At 41.2% G+C, this 14,922-nt stretch overlaps 1 protein-coding gene across 1 annotated transcript in view; it reads left to right on the top strand.

The window, feature by feature from the left end:
• Nucleotides 1-14,922, top strand: part of RHOA (ras homolog family member A) — a 19,776-nt gene extending 4,854 nt beyond the window's left edge. The window contains exons 2-5 of the mRNA XM_009881095.1: nucleotides 6,087-6,244; nucleotides 9,059-9,179; nucleotides 12,521-12,651; nucleotides 13,646-14,922. Coding sequence (XP_009879397.1) covers nucleotides 6,089-6,244; nucleotides 9,059-9,179; nucleotides 12,521-12,651; nucleotides 13,646-13,819 — 582 coding nt within the window. The 5' untranslated portion in view covers nucleotides 6,087-6,088 and the 3' untranslated portion in view covers nucleotides 13,820-14,922. The remainder of the gene's footprint in view (nucleotides 1-6,086; nucleotides 6,245-9,058; nucleotides 9,180-12,520; nucleotides 12,652-13,645) is intronic.

Here is a 14,922-nt window from a genome sequence, read left to right on the forward strand (position 1 = left end):
AACCCAGATCTTTTTTGACAAAATTGTGCATTATACAAGGAATCTTCCTGTATGGCGTATCTGGCAATATAAAGTTGGTAGTAGTTGATTAGTAATTGAAATTAAATCTAGTTGGGATACCTATGTGATAGTAAAGGGATGTTTCTTCCACCTTACTACTTTCTCTAGGATGAGATCCAGAGGGAGCCAGGCAAACCTGGCGTGTTTGTTACCAGTTTACCCAACTTCAGAATGTCAACAGCGTGTTCACAATCCTCACTCGTGCTGTGTGGCCTTGGGATTTGCAGGAGAGGAGGCACTGGAAATGTTTTTCCTTGGAAAAATAAATAGCGTGCTGAAGTGAAGAGGCAAATTCCATTGCAGTAAACAATGATACATCAGGGGGGAGTACATTTAAAACACAGAAAAAAAAATATTTTCCCTATTTCTTATTCTTCTGGAGTATTTGCTAGATTCACTTAACAAGCAGAGCTTTATGCTGCATGAGTTTTGGAGCGTCACTGCCCTTAGAAATAGCAGCCTCATGTAACAAGGATATTAGTGTGGCAGCTCTCAGCAAACAGGAGCTCCTTGTGTTGTAACCTTCTGCGATGTTAGTGGGATTGAGTAAATGATGTCTAAAGCTCTTGTAATACCTGTGAAAGCCACTGGCCTAGGTTGAGGAAATGTCATAATTGAATCTCTTCCATTCAGATGAGTCACTTGAGTCATACTGTGAGAGTTTCCACTTTGAATCTAGCAGACTAGCTGGTTTTAAGAATCCTATAAAATCAAAGGTGGCAGGAGTGGTTCATTTAAGAGTATGAAAATTGCAGATCTGTTGTCTTGCTGCAGAAGATGGCACAGATTCCCCTAGAAGATCACTGCAGCCATTCTGTTACACTAATTAGAATAAAGTATTTCTTGCTCAATGTTCTGTGTGCATCATCAGTGATGCTGTTCCAGCAGCTTTCTGGATTTATTGGTTTCTCCCTGCTCTATGCATTGCATAAAAGGATGAACGTGTAGTACTTGCGTTCAGTTACAGTGAGGTAGTGGCAGTCTGGATTTGGTCTATTTGTAATATCCTCTTAGGTAGTTCATATAGGTTTTTTTACCTCTAAATGTAGTCACATTCTCACTGGTGACAGGCTGTGCTGCAGCAAATGCTAACTTGCATGTAATATAACTTTTAGGCTAGCCAGTGCTTTTTGATTCCTCTCAAAACAGACAGCTGGTCCAATTTTCAGGTAATTTCCGGGCTTCAGAATACTTGATTAAAGAAACCAGAGCATGTCAAAACGCAGCAGAAAGAGCGGAATGCTGTGGATGCTGTTAGTGTTGTACTTGTGATATGCACCACTAAGATGTGGCTCCATTCTAAGCAGTCAATTTTTTTCTCTATTGTGCTACGGAGATGTTGCTTTTCTGAGTATTTGCCAGCCCTGAAAACCCCTTATAGCTACCCACTGGATAGGAATGTATTTATTTTAACTAAAAATAATTAGCTAGAAGGTGCTGATCTGTACACTGTACAATAATTAGAAAATTATTATCGTACAAATGCTTAATGCATGGATTACAGGATGCTGTTGCTGTGGCCAGATAACTTAAAATTTGAGGAACAAATATGGAGGTTTTGGATAGGTAACGGCACTAGAACAATTTCCGTACACGTGGACACCTTCAGCGATAGGCAAGGTGAATCTGTTATGAGAAGAGTTAGCTGCAGGCTCAGCAGCAGAGTTCCATCCTTGAACATCCACATGTTGAACAGAATTGAAGTATATTGTTTGAGTGGCGGGTGAGGGTTCAGTCTCAGCAGTAGAGAAGAAACTTCAAGTACGATAAAGCTGTAAAGTTTGTAACCACTAATGTCAGGAAGAAACAAGCAGTTGTGATGTCTGGTGACTTCCTTCCAAGGTCGATGGAGGGGTCTATCCAGTGATCAGGCCTGACATCCTGAGGCATCTCTGTCTACCCAGCGTTTATAATCTGAGCTGTTCCTGAAAATTTGTTCAGGTCCATAAACAAACTAGCCTCAGCCTGTGCTGCATGCCCAGGGGAACCCTTGAGGTAAGCAAATCAAAAGCAACTTCTAGGACTTTGGAAAGAAGTGAAAGCTTCAAGGGTGTAAGTCGTGATTTTTGCAATCTGAATTGAAGTTTATACAACACATTTGTTCCAAGGCCGTTACGTGGAGGGAATTCTTCTGTAGTAATGCTCTAGAAGGTGAAACTAAAGTAAGAAAGATGAGGTCACTGAGAAAAGATAAGGTGGTTGAGGCTTTTTGTGAGCATCTTGGCAGGATCCTCTAGAAGTTGGTGATGAGGGAATTTTAATTACCTAGGTGTTCGATCAGAAGGGACTGTTCAGCAGGTTTGAGATGTCCTGGTGACTGTCCTGCATATAAAAGACTGTGAGCAGGGGAGAGTCTCGTGGGGCGGGTCTCAGCATTGGGGAGAGGCGGTTGAGCATGCACTGCTGAAGGGCACCTTGGTTGACAGAGTGTGGTCTTCCACGTTGGGTCCAAATAACATCAACAGGTATCAGGAAAGATTCAGGCAGGGAGATTTTTGTGGATCTCTCTTTCTCAGGAAAGACATATTCAAATAAAACTCCTGAAATAATTTTAGATGCATATATATATATATATAAAATTTTCAAGCTGTTTTTTTTAGTGGTGGGTTTATAGAAAGCACTGTATTAAATGACAATTTTTTTTTTAAAGAATTGCAATTTTCTGGTAGACCTTAGGCATCAGTATGTAGAAAGTCAAAGCATAAAAAGAGATTCAACTGGCAAGGAACACTTAACCAAAAAAAAAAAATCTAGAGTGATGGAAGTATTTAGAGGAAGATAAAGGAAGAGTTGATCTGATAATCCACAGAAAAAGACAGTTATCCATAGGTGATGCCAAAAAGGTCACCTACACTACGTGCTATTGCAGGTAACACAAGTGACCAAGGGGCAGAGCCCCAGCCACTAGCACAGAAGGGAGAAGGAGGGAGGATACTGAGGAAGGACAGGTTATCCCATTCCGTCATCTGCCTACTTTGTCTCCAGTGTGGTTTCATCAATGGCCTAGATAATGATCTGGGAATCATGATTATTAAACGTGTACCTGGGAAAGGCTATGATTAAGCTGGAGGACAGAACTAGAAGGTAGAATAAAACATCAGTCAGAGGAAGGATAAATAAAAGCCCGACAGTAGAACATTCAGTTGTGTGAAGAGAGAGCAACTTGCTATGTAGCAGTCCAAATGAAAAAGATCTGGGAGTTATCATGAATTAAAAGCTGAGTGTATCAACAGTGTTGTCTTCTGGGGAGAAAACAAAACAAAACAGACACACACTTCCAGTATGGTGTTTAAGCAACAGTATATCCTGGAAGATCAACAAAATAATCCTTCAGCTCTAGTTAATGTTGGTAAAGCCCTAGGTGAAATACTGGATTCAGCTTTTAGGCTCCACGCTTTGGTAAACTTGTGCCAATTGGACTGCACCCAGAAGGGAGCAACAGGAAAGTCTAGGAAATATGATTTACAGAGAAGGCTTGAATAAACTGGAATTGTTTTGCCTGAAGAGAAGACTAAATGAAGGCGTGTATTCCCAACTCTACTAGGGAAAGGGAATAATCTATTCTCCTATGCCCATGGCAAATAGGATAAAGAGAAGTGGGCTTACATTACGTCAAAGAAGATGGAGGATACACATTGGGGGATATTTTCTCATAGTAAATATTGTGGAGCACAGGAGTAGATGGCTTCAGAGGTTTTGTAGGACTCAGCATTACAGTTTTTAAGGGTAGATTAGATAAAGCTGAAGAACTTGTAAGTAGTCGATCTTGACTTGGTACAGAGGACAGATCATTTCCAGTTCTGTAAAAATCAAGTATTACCAGTGCTATAAAGTACTCAAAAGCATCTAAAACCACTGAAAGAAGACCTTTTTAAAGCTTGGACCATTTTAAACCTTCCACAAATGCAAAAATAACCCCAAATCCGTAAGGTGAATAACTTGAGTGTATGTACATACATATTCACAAGGTGAAAGAAGCTCATTTTAGACATAGGAGTTGGATTACTTGAGCAGTTGTGTCTGACAAAGTTGCACTCTGCAATTCCTTGAGCCCTTGCTGCTTGGTGGGTTGCAATGGTCCTTCTCTGTTTGTACCTGGAGCAGAAGTACAGAATCTCTGTAATATCCACCGCTTCTTCACCATCTCATAGTACTAAATGTTGTTTTCAGATGGCTAGTTTTACATTTTTAATCTCATAAGGCAAGAGGAAAGGCAGAAAGGAGAAAACTTTTTTGCTATGCCTTTTTAATTCTCTTTTGTGCTTCTTTGAGCCCTCCTCCCCTCGCCAGCAGCCCTAATCATCCTCACAGAGCTTTGTACTGGGATTGTCATGGCAAAAGTTAGCTCACAAGGGTGCTCCCTCTGTGGTATTTTGGTCATGCAATGGTAGGTATTATGGTGGCGTTACTGTTTGCTCTGTTTCCAGGAAGCTTCACAGGATGACTAAGTGGCTTCCCCTGGAGTGCCTTTATGTTATGGAGAAGAAAGTAGTTATGGGTCTGTCCTCATTCCAGTCCCTTCTAGCCGGGTCCCTCCCTAAATCTCTGGCTTGTTCCTGTAGTGGTCACAAATAAATGTCTAGGGAAAAGAAAGAAGAGAGCATATATAGGACTTCCCAAAGTACTTTCTCTGTGTCAAAGTAGTTTTACTATGGAGATTTTCTGAGGCAGATGCAGTTTCTGCATTCTTTAACTCGTGTAGGAAGCTTCTTCCATGTACTTGCCCAGTCTCCTTTAGGCCTGTATAAATTTCTTGTGTCCATAACATCCTCTTGCTGGAGTTCCCAAGGCCCATTGCCTTCTGGTGCGCTTGAACCCTTTTCTGCTATCACCTCCGCCTTGCATTCGTTTGTGGGAAGTGATGATGAACAATCAATCCCTATCTGTACTATTTGGGCTACTTCTGACTTTCTACAAATTTGCCAAATCCAACACCATCGTCTCTTTCAGCCGCACCCTGACTCTAGGCTTTCACTAAACCTGTTCAATGTTTCATAACATCTTTTTGAGGCCAAAGTTGCATATGAGCAAGCCATGGATTTGTACAGCGGTCATATAATTGTTCTGTTCCCTTCCTAGCAGTTCCTGCTGTTTCATTTTGTTCTTTTTGGCTGCTACCAAGCTCGTGTTTCCAGGAGCTTGATACTTGACCTAAGATATCACGCGTGAAGTGAGCCTCATGTCTTAAATTTGAAGTTTGGACAATTTTTCTCCTTGTGTGCATTATTAGTTATATATTTACAGTTAACTATCTGGAGTAACTTCATATAATTAGTGAACTGTCAGCTCACTGTTCACACTGGTTTCTGTGTTGCCAGTATCAATACACTGAACAGCAGAGAGCTGTGGGGAGCACCATGGTGGTGTCCCCCTTTACTTAATGTAAGCTGATAACAGGTAAAATAACCTGATAATAAAGATGTCCAAGAAAGCAGATTGAGGAGTGGGATGTGTACTTCCAAAATCCTTTGTGGTGTGGTGGTTGTAATTCAAGGAACAGGCTGGTAACCTTGAGATCCTTCTGTTAGTGCTCTGATGTGGCAGCAGAGTGCTCCTCAATCCAGTTGACTTCCACACAGCTTCTGGTGCTTTGTAGTTACCAAAACTCGGTGTGACAAGAAAACATTACTTCCCTCAAACTGAAGCTTCCCTTATTCTGTTACCTAAAAGACTCTTTTCAGAAGGCGCACTAGGACAGTGCTGCTTGCTCACTCGCTATCTCCGGACGTTCTTATCTCAACCTTTAGAATAGGTAAAGAAACGTTAAACCAGGCTGCTCTCCTCTCCTTTCTATTTATTTTTGTATCCAGTGGCTCACCAGTGTGTTGACAAGTCCTGGGGAATGTTTTTCTCAAACGGATGGGAATTTGAACTCGTGTGATTCCAGATACTGTCTGTGTCTTTAATGGACACGTAGACCCAATTTAGAAGTTCTTATTAATTGGAAACGTAGTGGTCGTTAATTACTAGCATCTCCATTAAAAGCTGCAGCAGAAGAATTAATAAGTTGTCATTTTGTTTTTCAGCTATGGCAGCCATTCGAAAAAAGCTGGTTATAGTGGGTGATGGTGCCTGTGGAAAGACCTGTCTGCTGATTGTATTTAGCAAAGACCAGTTCCCTGAAGTGTATGTTCCCACCGTCTTTGAAAATTATGTAGCAGATATCGAAGTGGATGGAAAGCAGGTATGTGTACACTTCCGTAACAGTCAAAATGAACTTGCATTTCTTCAGAATAGCATGGTGATCACTACACTTCTCATGCTTAATGCTTACGTTGTAAATATATTTTTAAATATTAAGCATGTTCTTGTGGAAAAAATACTGGCCTTGCTAGAACCTGCTCATATCCAATTTCTGTTTAACAGCCTATTTCTAACCTTACACAAGTTGAGATTCTAAAAAAACCTTACAGTTATTAGAAGTAAAATGTTGCAGTAGGTGGGAGGGGGTGGAGCAATAAAAGACGTGCCCACATGTTGAGGACGCTGGGCTACTAGTCTTTGGAATTGCATAGGGGAATCCCTGTTTTGATAGGGACCTGGTGTTGTGATTAACAAAGACTAGTTCCTGGAGAGAATCTTTTTTCATACTCATTCCTGGCAAAGTGCAGGATCATCTTCAGAAGAGATGACTGACAGGCTTCAAAGGGATTTGATTTTTGTAGTGTACATCAGCATCATCTATCCTACTTGTCTGAAGAAATGCAGTTCTTAGCAGCCAAGTGTACCCACAGCTCACTAAGCTTCAATTTTAGTTTGTCCTTCAGTAAATTATTCATTAAATTATATCCCTTTAGTTTTAAATATTTTGAAAATCCATTTTCAATCTGTGTGACCTCTGAGTCCTCTTGTTTGCCAAACAAGCAAACGTGCCAGACACCTGCTCCAAGAGGCAGTTTTCAGAAGGCTGCTCTCTGTACGCCGGATAAGTTGCCTTCTGCATTTATGTCATGCAAGGGTAGTGTGTGTAAAATTATCACCTTCCAGGATACTCCGGAAGCACACAAAGCAGAAATGTTGCACCTTGAAAGCTTAACTATTTTCAAACCCTTTTAGGCAGCCATGGCATATGTCTGTTTTGTTGCCATAACCACACAGAGCTGACCTCAGTGCCATGGGTCCTCATGTCAAGCATGTTTTTGATGCTGACGGTGCTGAGCTTCCCTGTCTTGCCCCTTGCTATGACATGTGCCTTTACTCTGGGTTCAGGTACAGTCAGAGCATCTTTCAGTCAGTTCTAGTTCAGAAGTGGTGACAGATTGATTGAAACTGCTCAGTTTCAATCTCAATTTGAACAAAAACTTTATGAGCTAGTTTTGGGCTTCATATTAAATTTTATTTCCTACTGTTACAGGCATGGATTGTTTGTGATTTTAGTCATGCTAATTAATGCTATTTAAGTCTAAAAAGAGCTTTTCTCTCCCGTTATATGAATGGGTAAAAAGACCCCTTCATTCTAGACTAATTCTAGAACGCGGTTTCCCCCCAGGTGACAGTTTCTGCAGTTTCTATATTATATCTTAAACTCGAAGGACTGTTGTTTAAAATATGTATGATATCCATTTCTCTCTCTTATCACCTAGTCAAACTTCCTCATTCCCTTCTGCCTGCATCGCTAAATGGGTTGAACAGAGAGTCGTGCCCTATCAGCTGTATGCAGCCTGTATCTAAATAAAAATTGCATGAGCAGCTTGAGTAGTGCATTTTCTGTTGTGGCAGTGTCAGCTGAAATTTTTGTAACTAGATGACATACTTTATCTAAGCACTTTGTCTTCTGACAACTTGATTACAAAAGTCTGTAGAAGAGCAGTGCTTAAGACTGTTCTGTTTGACAGCCTCTGTCTGCATAGAAAAGCGTTACCAGCAACGTTCAGAAGCCATGTGAAGACAAAAGAGTGATGGTACAAGATGTGGGGTTTTTTTAGGTAGAGCAAAGGAGCCCATTCCAGTGACATGTGAGGGAACCCTCAGCAGACATATCTGTAAAAAATATGAACGTTTGCCACAAAATTCACATTTGCAAATTCAGAGGTGACTCTGTGAGGAGTTTCAGTTTCTAACTGAAATACCAATTATTTTTTTTTGTACATGCATGCAAGTAAGGCTTTGTATCTTCACAGTTTAACCGAACAGTTGCATTGCACGTTCAAGTTCACGTTTGGGTTCCAGTTCTGCCTGTTTGTCTTTATCTGAGTTGTTGTGGACTTTTTCCTGGAATTTTTGAATGTAGGAGTTTAAACAAGAAGACTTTTCCACTCTGTTGGAAAAGCAAATGCATCAGAGAATCTCAAGCAAGAGTATACTTTAAAGACCTTGACCATTGTTTTTAAATTTCCTAGATTAAATGTTAGCTATTTCTTCAACAGCTTTAAACAATCCTATTGGGGTGTTCTCCCCTAGCTCTACCATAAGTAGAAATATTGATAACATTAGTTACTTTATTTAGTTCTTAGTAACAAGAAGCTTTACACACAAACCGGGTTTATTTCAAAGCAAATTGCAAATGTAAATTTCTGCTGTCATGAAGTTTTAATGAATTTGTGCACAAGCAAGTGCAATCTTGACACTTCTTAGTCACTACAGGTTCCAGCTGTAAACCAATTGAAAATGTGCATAATCCTGAAAAGCATAGACTTAGAGAGTCCACTTTCACTGAAAACGGGTATTTCTGGAATGCTTATGACAGAGATTCTCAGCCCTTTGGAGCCAATTCTCTTCAATTGTGTCTTGCCTTTCTGCTGGTAGCTTTTACGTCCTTTCAGAGAATTGACACTGGTCATGGATATAAAGAAAAGTCTCATGAGCTGCAATAAATTGATTTTTGGAGTTATGGAATGTAAAAATTCTAATAGTTCTCCTGTCAAAGTGGTTTGTTTTGTAGTCTCCTCCTTTTCAGTGGTGTCAACTTAAATACTTTATCCACTTCTCTTGGGTTACTAGCTTCTTAATCAAAACTTCCCTGGTGATCTGGCTAACTGCCTTGATCTTTATTCTGCAGGTTGAGTTGGCTTTGTGGGATACAGCAGGGCAAGAAGACTATGACCGACTTAGACCGCTTTCTTATCCAGATACTGATGTTATACTTATGTGTTTTTCAATTGATAGTCCTGATAGTTTAGGTAAGTAGATCACTAATTGAATCGGAACTACATCTCTGTGTTGCTGTGTTCCCCTTGGAAATCATGCTGTAAAATTTATTTTCATGTGCTGTAATGATTTAGAGCATTCCTAGTTTCAAAATTCATTTATAGTTTTCAAAAATTAAGATCTTAAAGGAGCCTGTGTTCTTCAACAATGCTGAGTGGCGTTTTGAAAGCCTCGGCAGCACACTGTGTTTATCAGGGCTCTGCTGCGTAACTTGAGCAACACGTAGCAGGGAGGCAGCTCCCGGGCCCAGATCAGTACCCCCAACCCGGCAGCGTTGTCCGGTGGGCCAAGGCAGCGTCCTGGTGTGCCCATCCCTTGGGAGGTGCTGCCTCGGTGACCCCAAGCAAGCAGGAAGGCTGTAGCTGCACTCTCCTGTGTCTGGGAGCCCCGTGAGTACGTGAAAGGTCCACTGAGTGGCATGGCCCACCCAAGGTTGGAATTTTTATTTTTTATTTAAAGGTTATTCTACTTTTTTTTTTTTTTAATTTCTCCTTGAAAATTGTGGGTTCTTATACACTCGAGACCACACTATAGCTATGAAAATAATGTCCTTTCTGTGTAAATGGGAAAGCTGGCTTTGTGTTTTCATCCCTTTCTCCCTTCCCCCCACCATTTATTCAAGAGAGATCAGCTTGAAACACTGAGTTATTGGTCCCAAATAGCCTGGGGTTTTTTGCTCTCTGCTTGGTGAGTTAAAAACATGGGCTAGAACCACACTGGAGGGGGGCTGTCTCGCTGGTGAAAACGATCAGAGGCTAGAGATTTATACTCTCTTAGTCTGCTTTCCACTGACTGATATCTGCTTGTAATGGAGAAAAGAGAAGAGAAGAGTTGCCTGATTTATGACTTCTGATCTCCAAAACCATAAATTTCAAAAATCCATGTATTAGATGGGCACCTCTTCTGTGTGGAATCCAAGACTGAAATCTTCACTGATTGATTTATAAATCTGATGCGTAGATATAAATGTATTTGATCTTACAAAGATGTTTTGAAGAGGATAAGGAGCAAGAAATAGAGATAGTCTTATTTCTAAGACTCAATGTCTCTGGAACTTTTGATTTCTGTCCCTTTAAAATGGTAGTTACTCCATCCATCCCGTGGAGTCTCTTAAACAAATACATCGTGGTAGCACTTTCTTAAACAAGTGAATTTCTGTAAAAATTCCCTTATCGACTTCTCACATGTGGAATTTGTTCACTAGTGGCCATTTGTGACGTTTCTTATTCAAATGCAGATAATGTTAAGGTAGATCTTTAGGCACATGGATTCGGTGTGCACGTGTATGACCAGAACATTCTGTACGGTGACTGACTGGTGCTCGTTTTCACCTGGTCAAAATTATGTCCGTGCATCGGGCTGCTCCCAGCCAGGAAAAGCGGGAGACCCCTCTGCTTTGTCTGTTGATGACAGGTATCAAATTATTTTAACTGGGGCTCATAAATGGGATACCAGTTCTCTCTTAAATGTATTATACCATGGAATCATTTGGAGTTTTCCACTGCCGGGATGATCACAATCACTGCAAGCTCTCCTTAGAGAGGCTTTTTTACTACACATCTGATCTATCTTACGGATGAACCCTGCCTCCCAGAGCTGTGTCTTAGGAAGAAATAAGAATGAGACAAAAAGGATCCAGGAAGCACAGAAATGCAGTTAATGGAAGGATTAGTCCTGAACAGAGCTTCCACAATGGTTGAAAAATACCATTCCTGCCACAATGCACAGGAGGATTGACTAAATGAGCAAATAAAATATTCCTTAAGATGTTACAGTGCCATTACAGTCTGACTGAGGTGATGTTTGATAGCTCCTCTGTCTCATTTCTTGCCTTGCCTCCGAAGGGTAGCAGCCGTTGAACGGGCAGTTGGGTGTGAAAGTGCCTTTTTAGAAAAGTCAGTGCCAGTTTGGTATCTGGGAAATCCTGATCTCTCCCTTCATCCCTTCTACCTGATCCTGTGTTTAGAGATATCTTTCATTGTCTTTGTCTCCCTCCAAAACAATTTGAGGTGTAGTTGGCCGTAGTCACGCCTGGTGCGGCTGTTAACAGCTACATACAAGGTTTGAGCTGTCCCCGCTTCCGCTGCACACGCTGCTCCCCGGGCAGCTGGAGGGCTGCCTCACCTCACCCCCTGGAAACAAGGTGGGGTACGGAACCCTGGAGGCAGGGGGAGAGGGGCTTCATTAAGTCAAGCCTGATCTTCGCTATTTTTTCCTGCCTCTCCTCCCTTCCTGCTCAGCAGTATCGGGGCGCCTGTGTCCCTCGGAGCAGTGGAGGGGAGCAGTGAAGTGCCAGACGGCTTTTCAGGTGTGCAGTGTCTAGGGGCCAGCACCCCCTGAGCACTCCAGGTGCAGCTGCAGAATTGCTGGTTTGGCTGTAGTGCAAAAACTGGTTTCAGAATGCCTAAGTTGTTCTTTCAAGCAAGGAAACAATGCCATAATCGTGAATGTCTCTTCAAAAGCTGAATGGAATTGCGTGAAGATAAAAAGGGTTATGTAGCCTGCAGGTACATCCACCAGTGAATCTCAGATGTCTGAGAGCTTCTGAAAGCAAAGCTGAATGTTTTGGGCGGCTCAGCCCTTCCTGCTATATAGAATGTATCAAGGTTTTGCTTTCAAAGGCCCTCAAGTCTTCCATTTGCAGCTCCATTTAAAAAAAAAAAAAAAAAAAAAAAAAAAAAAAAAAAGAGTCATGTAGGGAAGTTATGTTAGGAGGAAAAAGTTTCCTGTATACAAGCGCAAATTCATTTGCTGCATATAGGAGAGAAATGGCATTTGCAGATTTGCCTTACATGAATTCTTTGTTTCTGTGCATCTGTAATTAGTGTATAGAACACTTCTTCTACAGTTAATGGGAGAGTTCGGAGTGGTTGTTTGATGTTGTTTTTTAAAAGGAAGAAGTGATGTAAAAACTTATGCTTCAAGGTTGTGCCCATTTTTAGCTTCTGGAAATAAATAAAATGTTTCTCCTAAAGCAAAATTTTCCATAACTCTCTACTTGAGAATTCTGCATGCTGTTCTTTGAAGTACCTTATGCTAACCCTTGTCAAGTAGCTACTGAGAGATGCAGGGAAGCCAAGAGTTTAGGTGTCCTTCAGCCTTAAAATTACCGTAGACAGTCTTGTCCTTTTTTGGTAATACCAGAACAGGTCTATTTGCTTCCCAAATTAAGAGTAGAAGAAAGGGCATCAGTGTGGATTAGCAAGCTGAAACTACTCGGGCAGCAGGTAAAAGCTTTAAAATAAAACTCCCCATAGAAGTGGGTTTTAGTACAGACATACTTCTATTTTATTTTATTTTTATTTTTTTCCAGAAAACATCCCAGAGAAGTGGACCCCGGAGGTGAAGCATTTCTGCCCCAACGTGCCTATCATCTTGGTAGGAAACAAGAAGGACCTGAGGAATGACGAGCACACAAGACGAGAGCTGGCCAAAATGAAGCAGGCAGGTTCCTTATTGATAGCCTTACACTAAAGGAGGGAAGCGTATAGTGGTGGTACCCGAGCATTAAATGGGCACCTACAGCTGGCTGCCAGATCCTATGGGCTGCATAATGAGCACTTGTCCATGACAGGAACCAGAAAGTATACAATGCCTTTAATTGAGTGCTGCTTTTTTCATATTTGGAGATTTAATTTTTAGAAAAAGGCGTTCTCAACAGTGAAAATGGCTGTGTTGGGTTACTAGCAGTCAGATGCTCTCCAGCTGGAGAGCTGGATCCCTGAGGTAGAAAGGAATTAGTTAGGAGACCTCAATGCATCCAGTGCATGTGCACTTGAGTTGTTCTTTATTTTGTATGTTCAGGATGGAAAAGGAAACAGTTTTATTGGTAGGTGTTTTGAGGTGGTAACCACAGGTGATGTAGCTCAGTCCTGAGCCTCCGACTAGATTGCATTTTCAGATAGTGTCTGAAGCCCCCGGCTCGGGCACGGGACTGCAGATACTCTGCTCTGTCCTGGAATTTTTGCTCCTGTTGCATAATATTTGTTTTTATGCATAGACTGAGGCATTAGTTTGGGGATGTGTTCATAGGCTTTTGTTACAGTTGTGGCAAAGAGTTGCATAAACATTTCCTCTGAAATAAGCGATCTTTTGCTCATGTTTTAAAGACTCTTGTGGCCTTTAAGCTCAGGGGTGTTAGAAGACCAATGGTGTCCTCAAGCATTGGCACAGTATGCAAATATACCCCCCCGCTGTGTAATCCAAGCGGAGGTGCGTGCTCCATCTTGAGAAAATATGCAAATTTTATTTTAAATATGCCTTTATTATTTAAAGGATCACTCTCAGGGAAGCAATTAATTATTAAGCAATTGATTATGTGCATTTAATCCAGCAAGTCCTCTGTGTTTGTTGGGGAGCAGGGTGGGGAAGGGAAGACGGGGGTGCGCGTCGGTGTGGCTGTGGATTGATCTCAGCTGCTGCTTTTGTGCTGTTACAGGAGCCTGTCAAACCCGAAGAAGGAAGAGATATGGCAAACCGCATCGGTGCATTTGGGTATATGGAGTGTTCGGCAAAGACCAAAGACGGTGTGAGGGAGGTTTTTGAAATGGCCACTAGAGCTGCTTTGCAAGCCCGGCGTGGCAAGAAAAAGTCCGGGTGCCTTCTCTTATAAAGTGTGGCCAGAAGAAGATGGCCAAAGCAGCACCCTGCACTTGAGTAATTTTGAAGTGCTGTTTATTAATCTTAGTGTATGATTACTGGCCTTTTTCATTATCTATAATTTACTTAAGAGATTTAAAAATCGAGTCATCTTGCTACCAGTATTTAGAAGCCAACCATGATTTTTATAACAATCTGCATCAAATTCATCTGTGCACCCAAGGTTAACCTCAACATTCCTCTAACAAACCTTTTCTGCACTCACAGGATATGCCAGGCGCTAATTGAAGACAATTCTCTATCTTCTTTCTTCTCTCTAGAAAGAGAAAAAGCTGTCAGCACAGAGGATTGGTCTGTAACTACTTTATAACTAACGTCCTATTCTAATTGAGTACAACAGTTACATGGCTGTATGTGGAATCAAGTGTAGCTTCAGTGCTATCACATTTAGGAAGATCTGATTTTCATGGCTCAGTGGTGTAAAACATTAGTTTGAAAATGTGATCACTCTGAAATGACCAAGTCCCATTCAGCTAAGGAAAAGTGAGGGTTCTGTGGTTTCATGTTAGTTACCTTTTAGTTACTGTGTAATTAGTGCCAGTTTAAATGTATGTTACCAAAAATAAATCTATTTACCCCAGCTTAGATGTAGTATTTTTTGTATAATTGGATTTCCTAATACTGTTACTTGTAACCTCTGCGTTAAGGTGTTCTGGGTTTTTTAAGAAACTGTATTTGAAAATAAAGTCCGATGGAAAGCAGCTGATCCTCTTCCCCTGTTCATTTGTAAGAGTCTGACCCATTTGAATGATTCGAGTGGTCTGCACACCCAGGAGGAGTTTTTTTCCATGACGTGCCGTAGGGATGAGAAAAGACAGCCTGCTCACACTCAAAGCTTCTGAACTGTTCAGTTGCCTTAAGTTCATTGCTGGACCCAGTTTCAAAACTAAAAAAAAAAAAAAAAAAAAGAAACTTTTTGTGTAAGTTTGGTTACCATGTAGTGATCAGACTCCTAACCTGTGAACTTCTTGCTGTTCTGCAGCCAACTAAACTCTTTCTGTATTTTCATTTTTCCAACAACTAATAGAATAAAGGCAGTTTTCTAAGCTCCCTGTA

Source organism: Charadrius vociferus, unplaced genomic scaffold (assembly GCF_000708025.1).
Source record: "Charadrius vociferus isolate BGI_N301 unplaced genomic scaffold, ASM70802v2 scaffold223, whole genome shotgun sequence".
NCBI classification, from domain to species: domain Eukaryota; kingdom Metazoa; phylum Chordata; class Aves; order Charadriiformes; family Charadriidae; genus Charadrius; species Charadrius vociferus.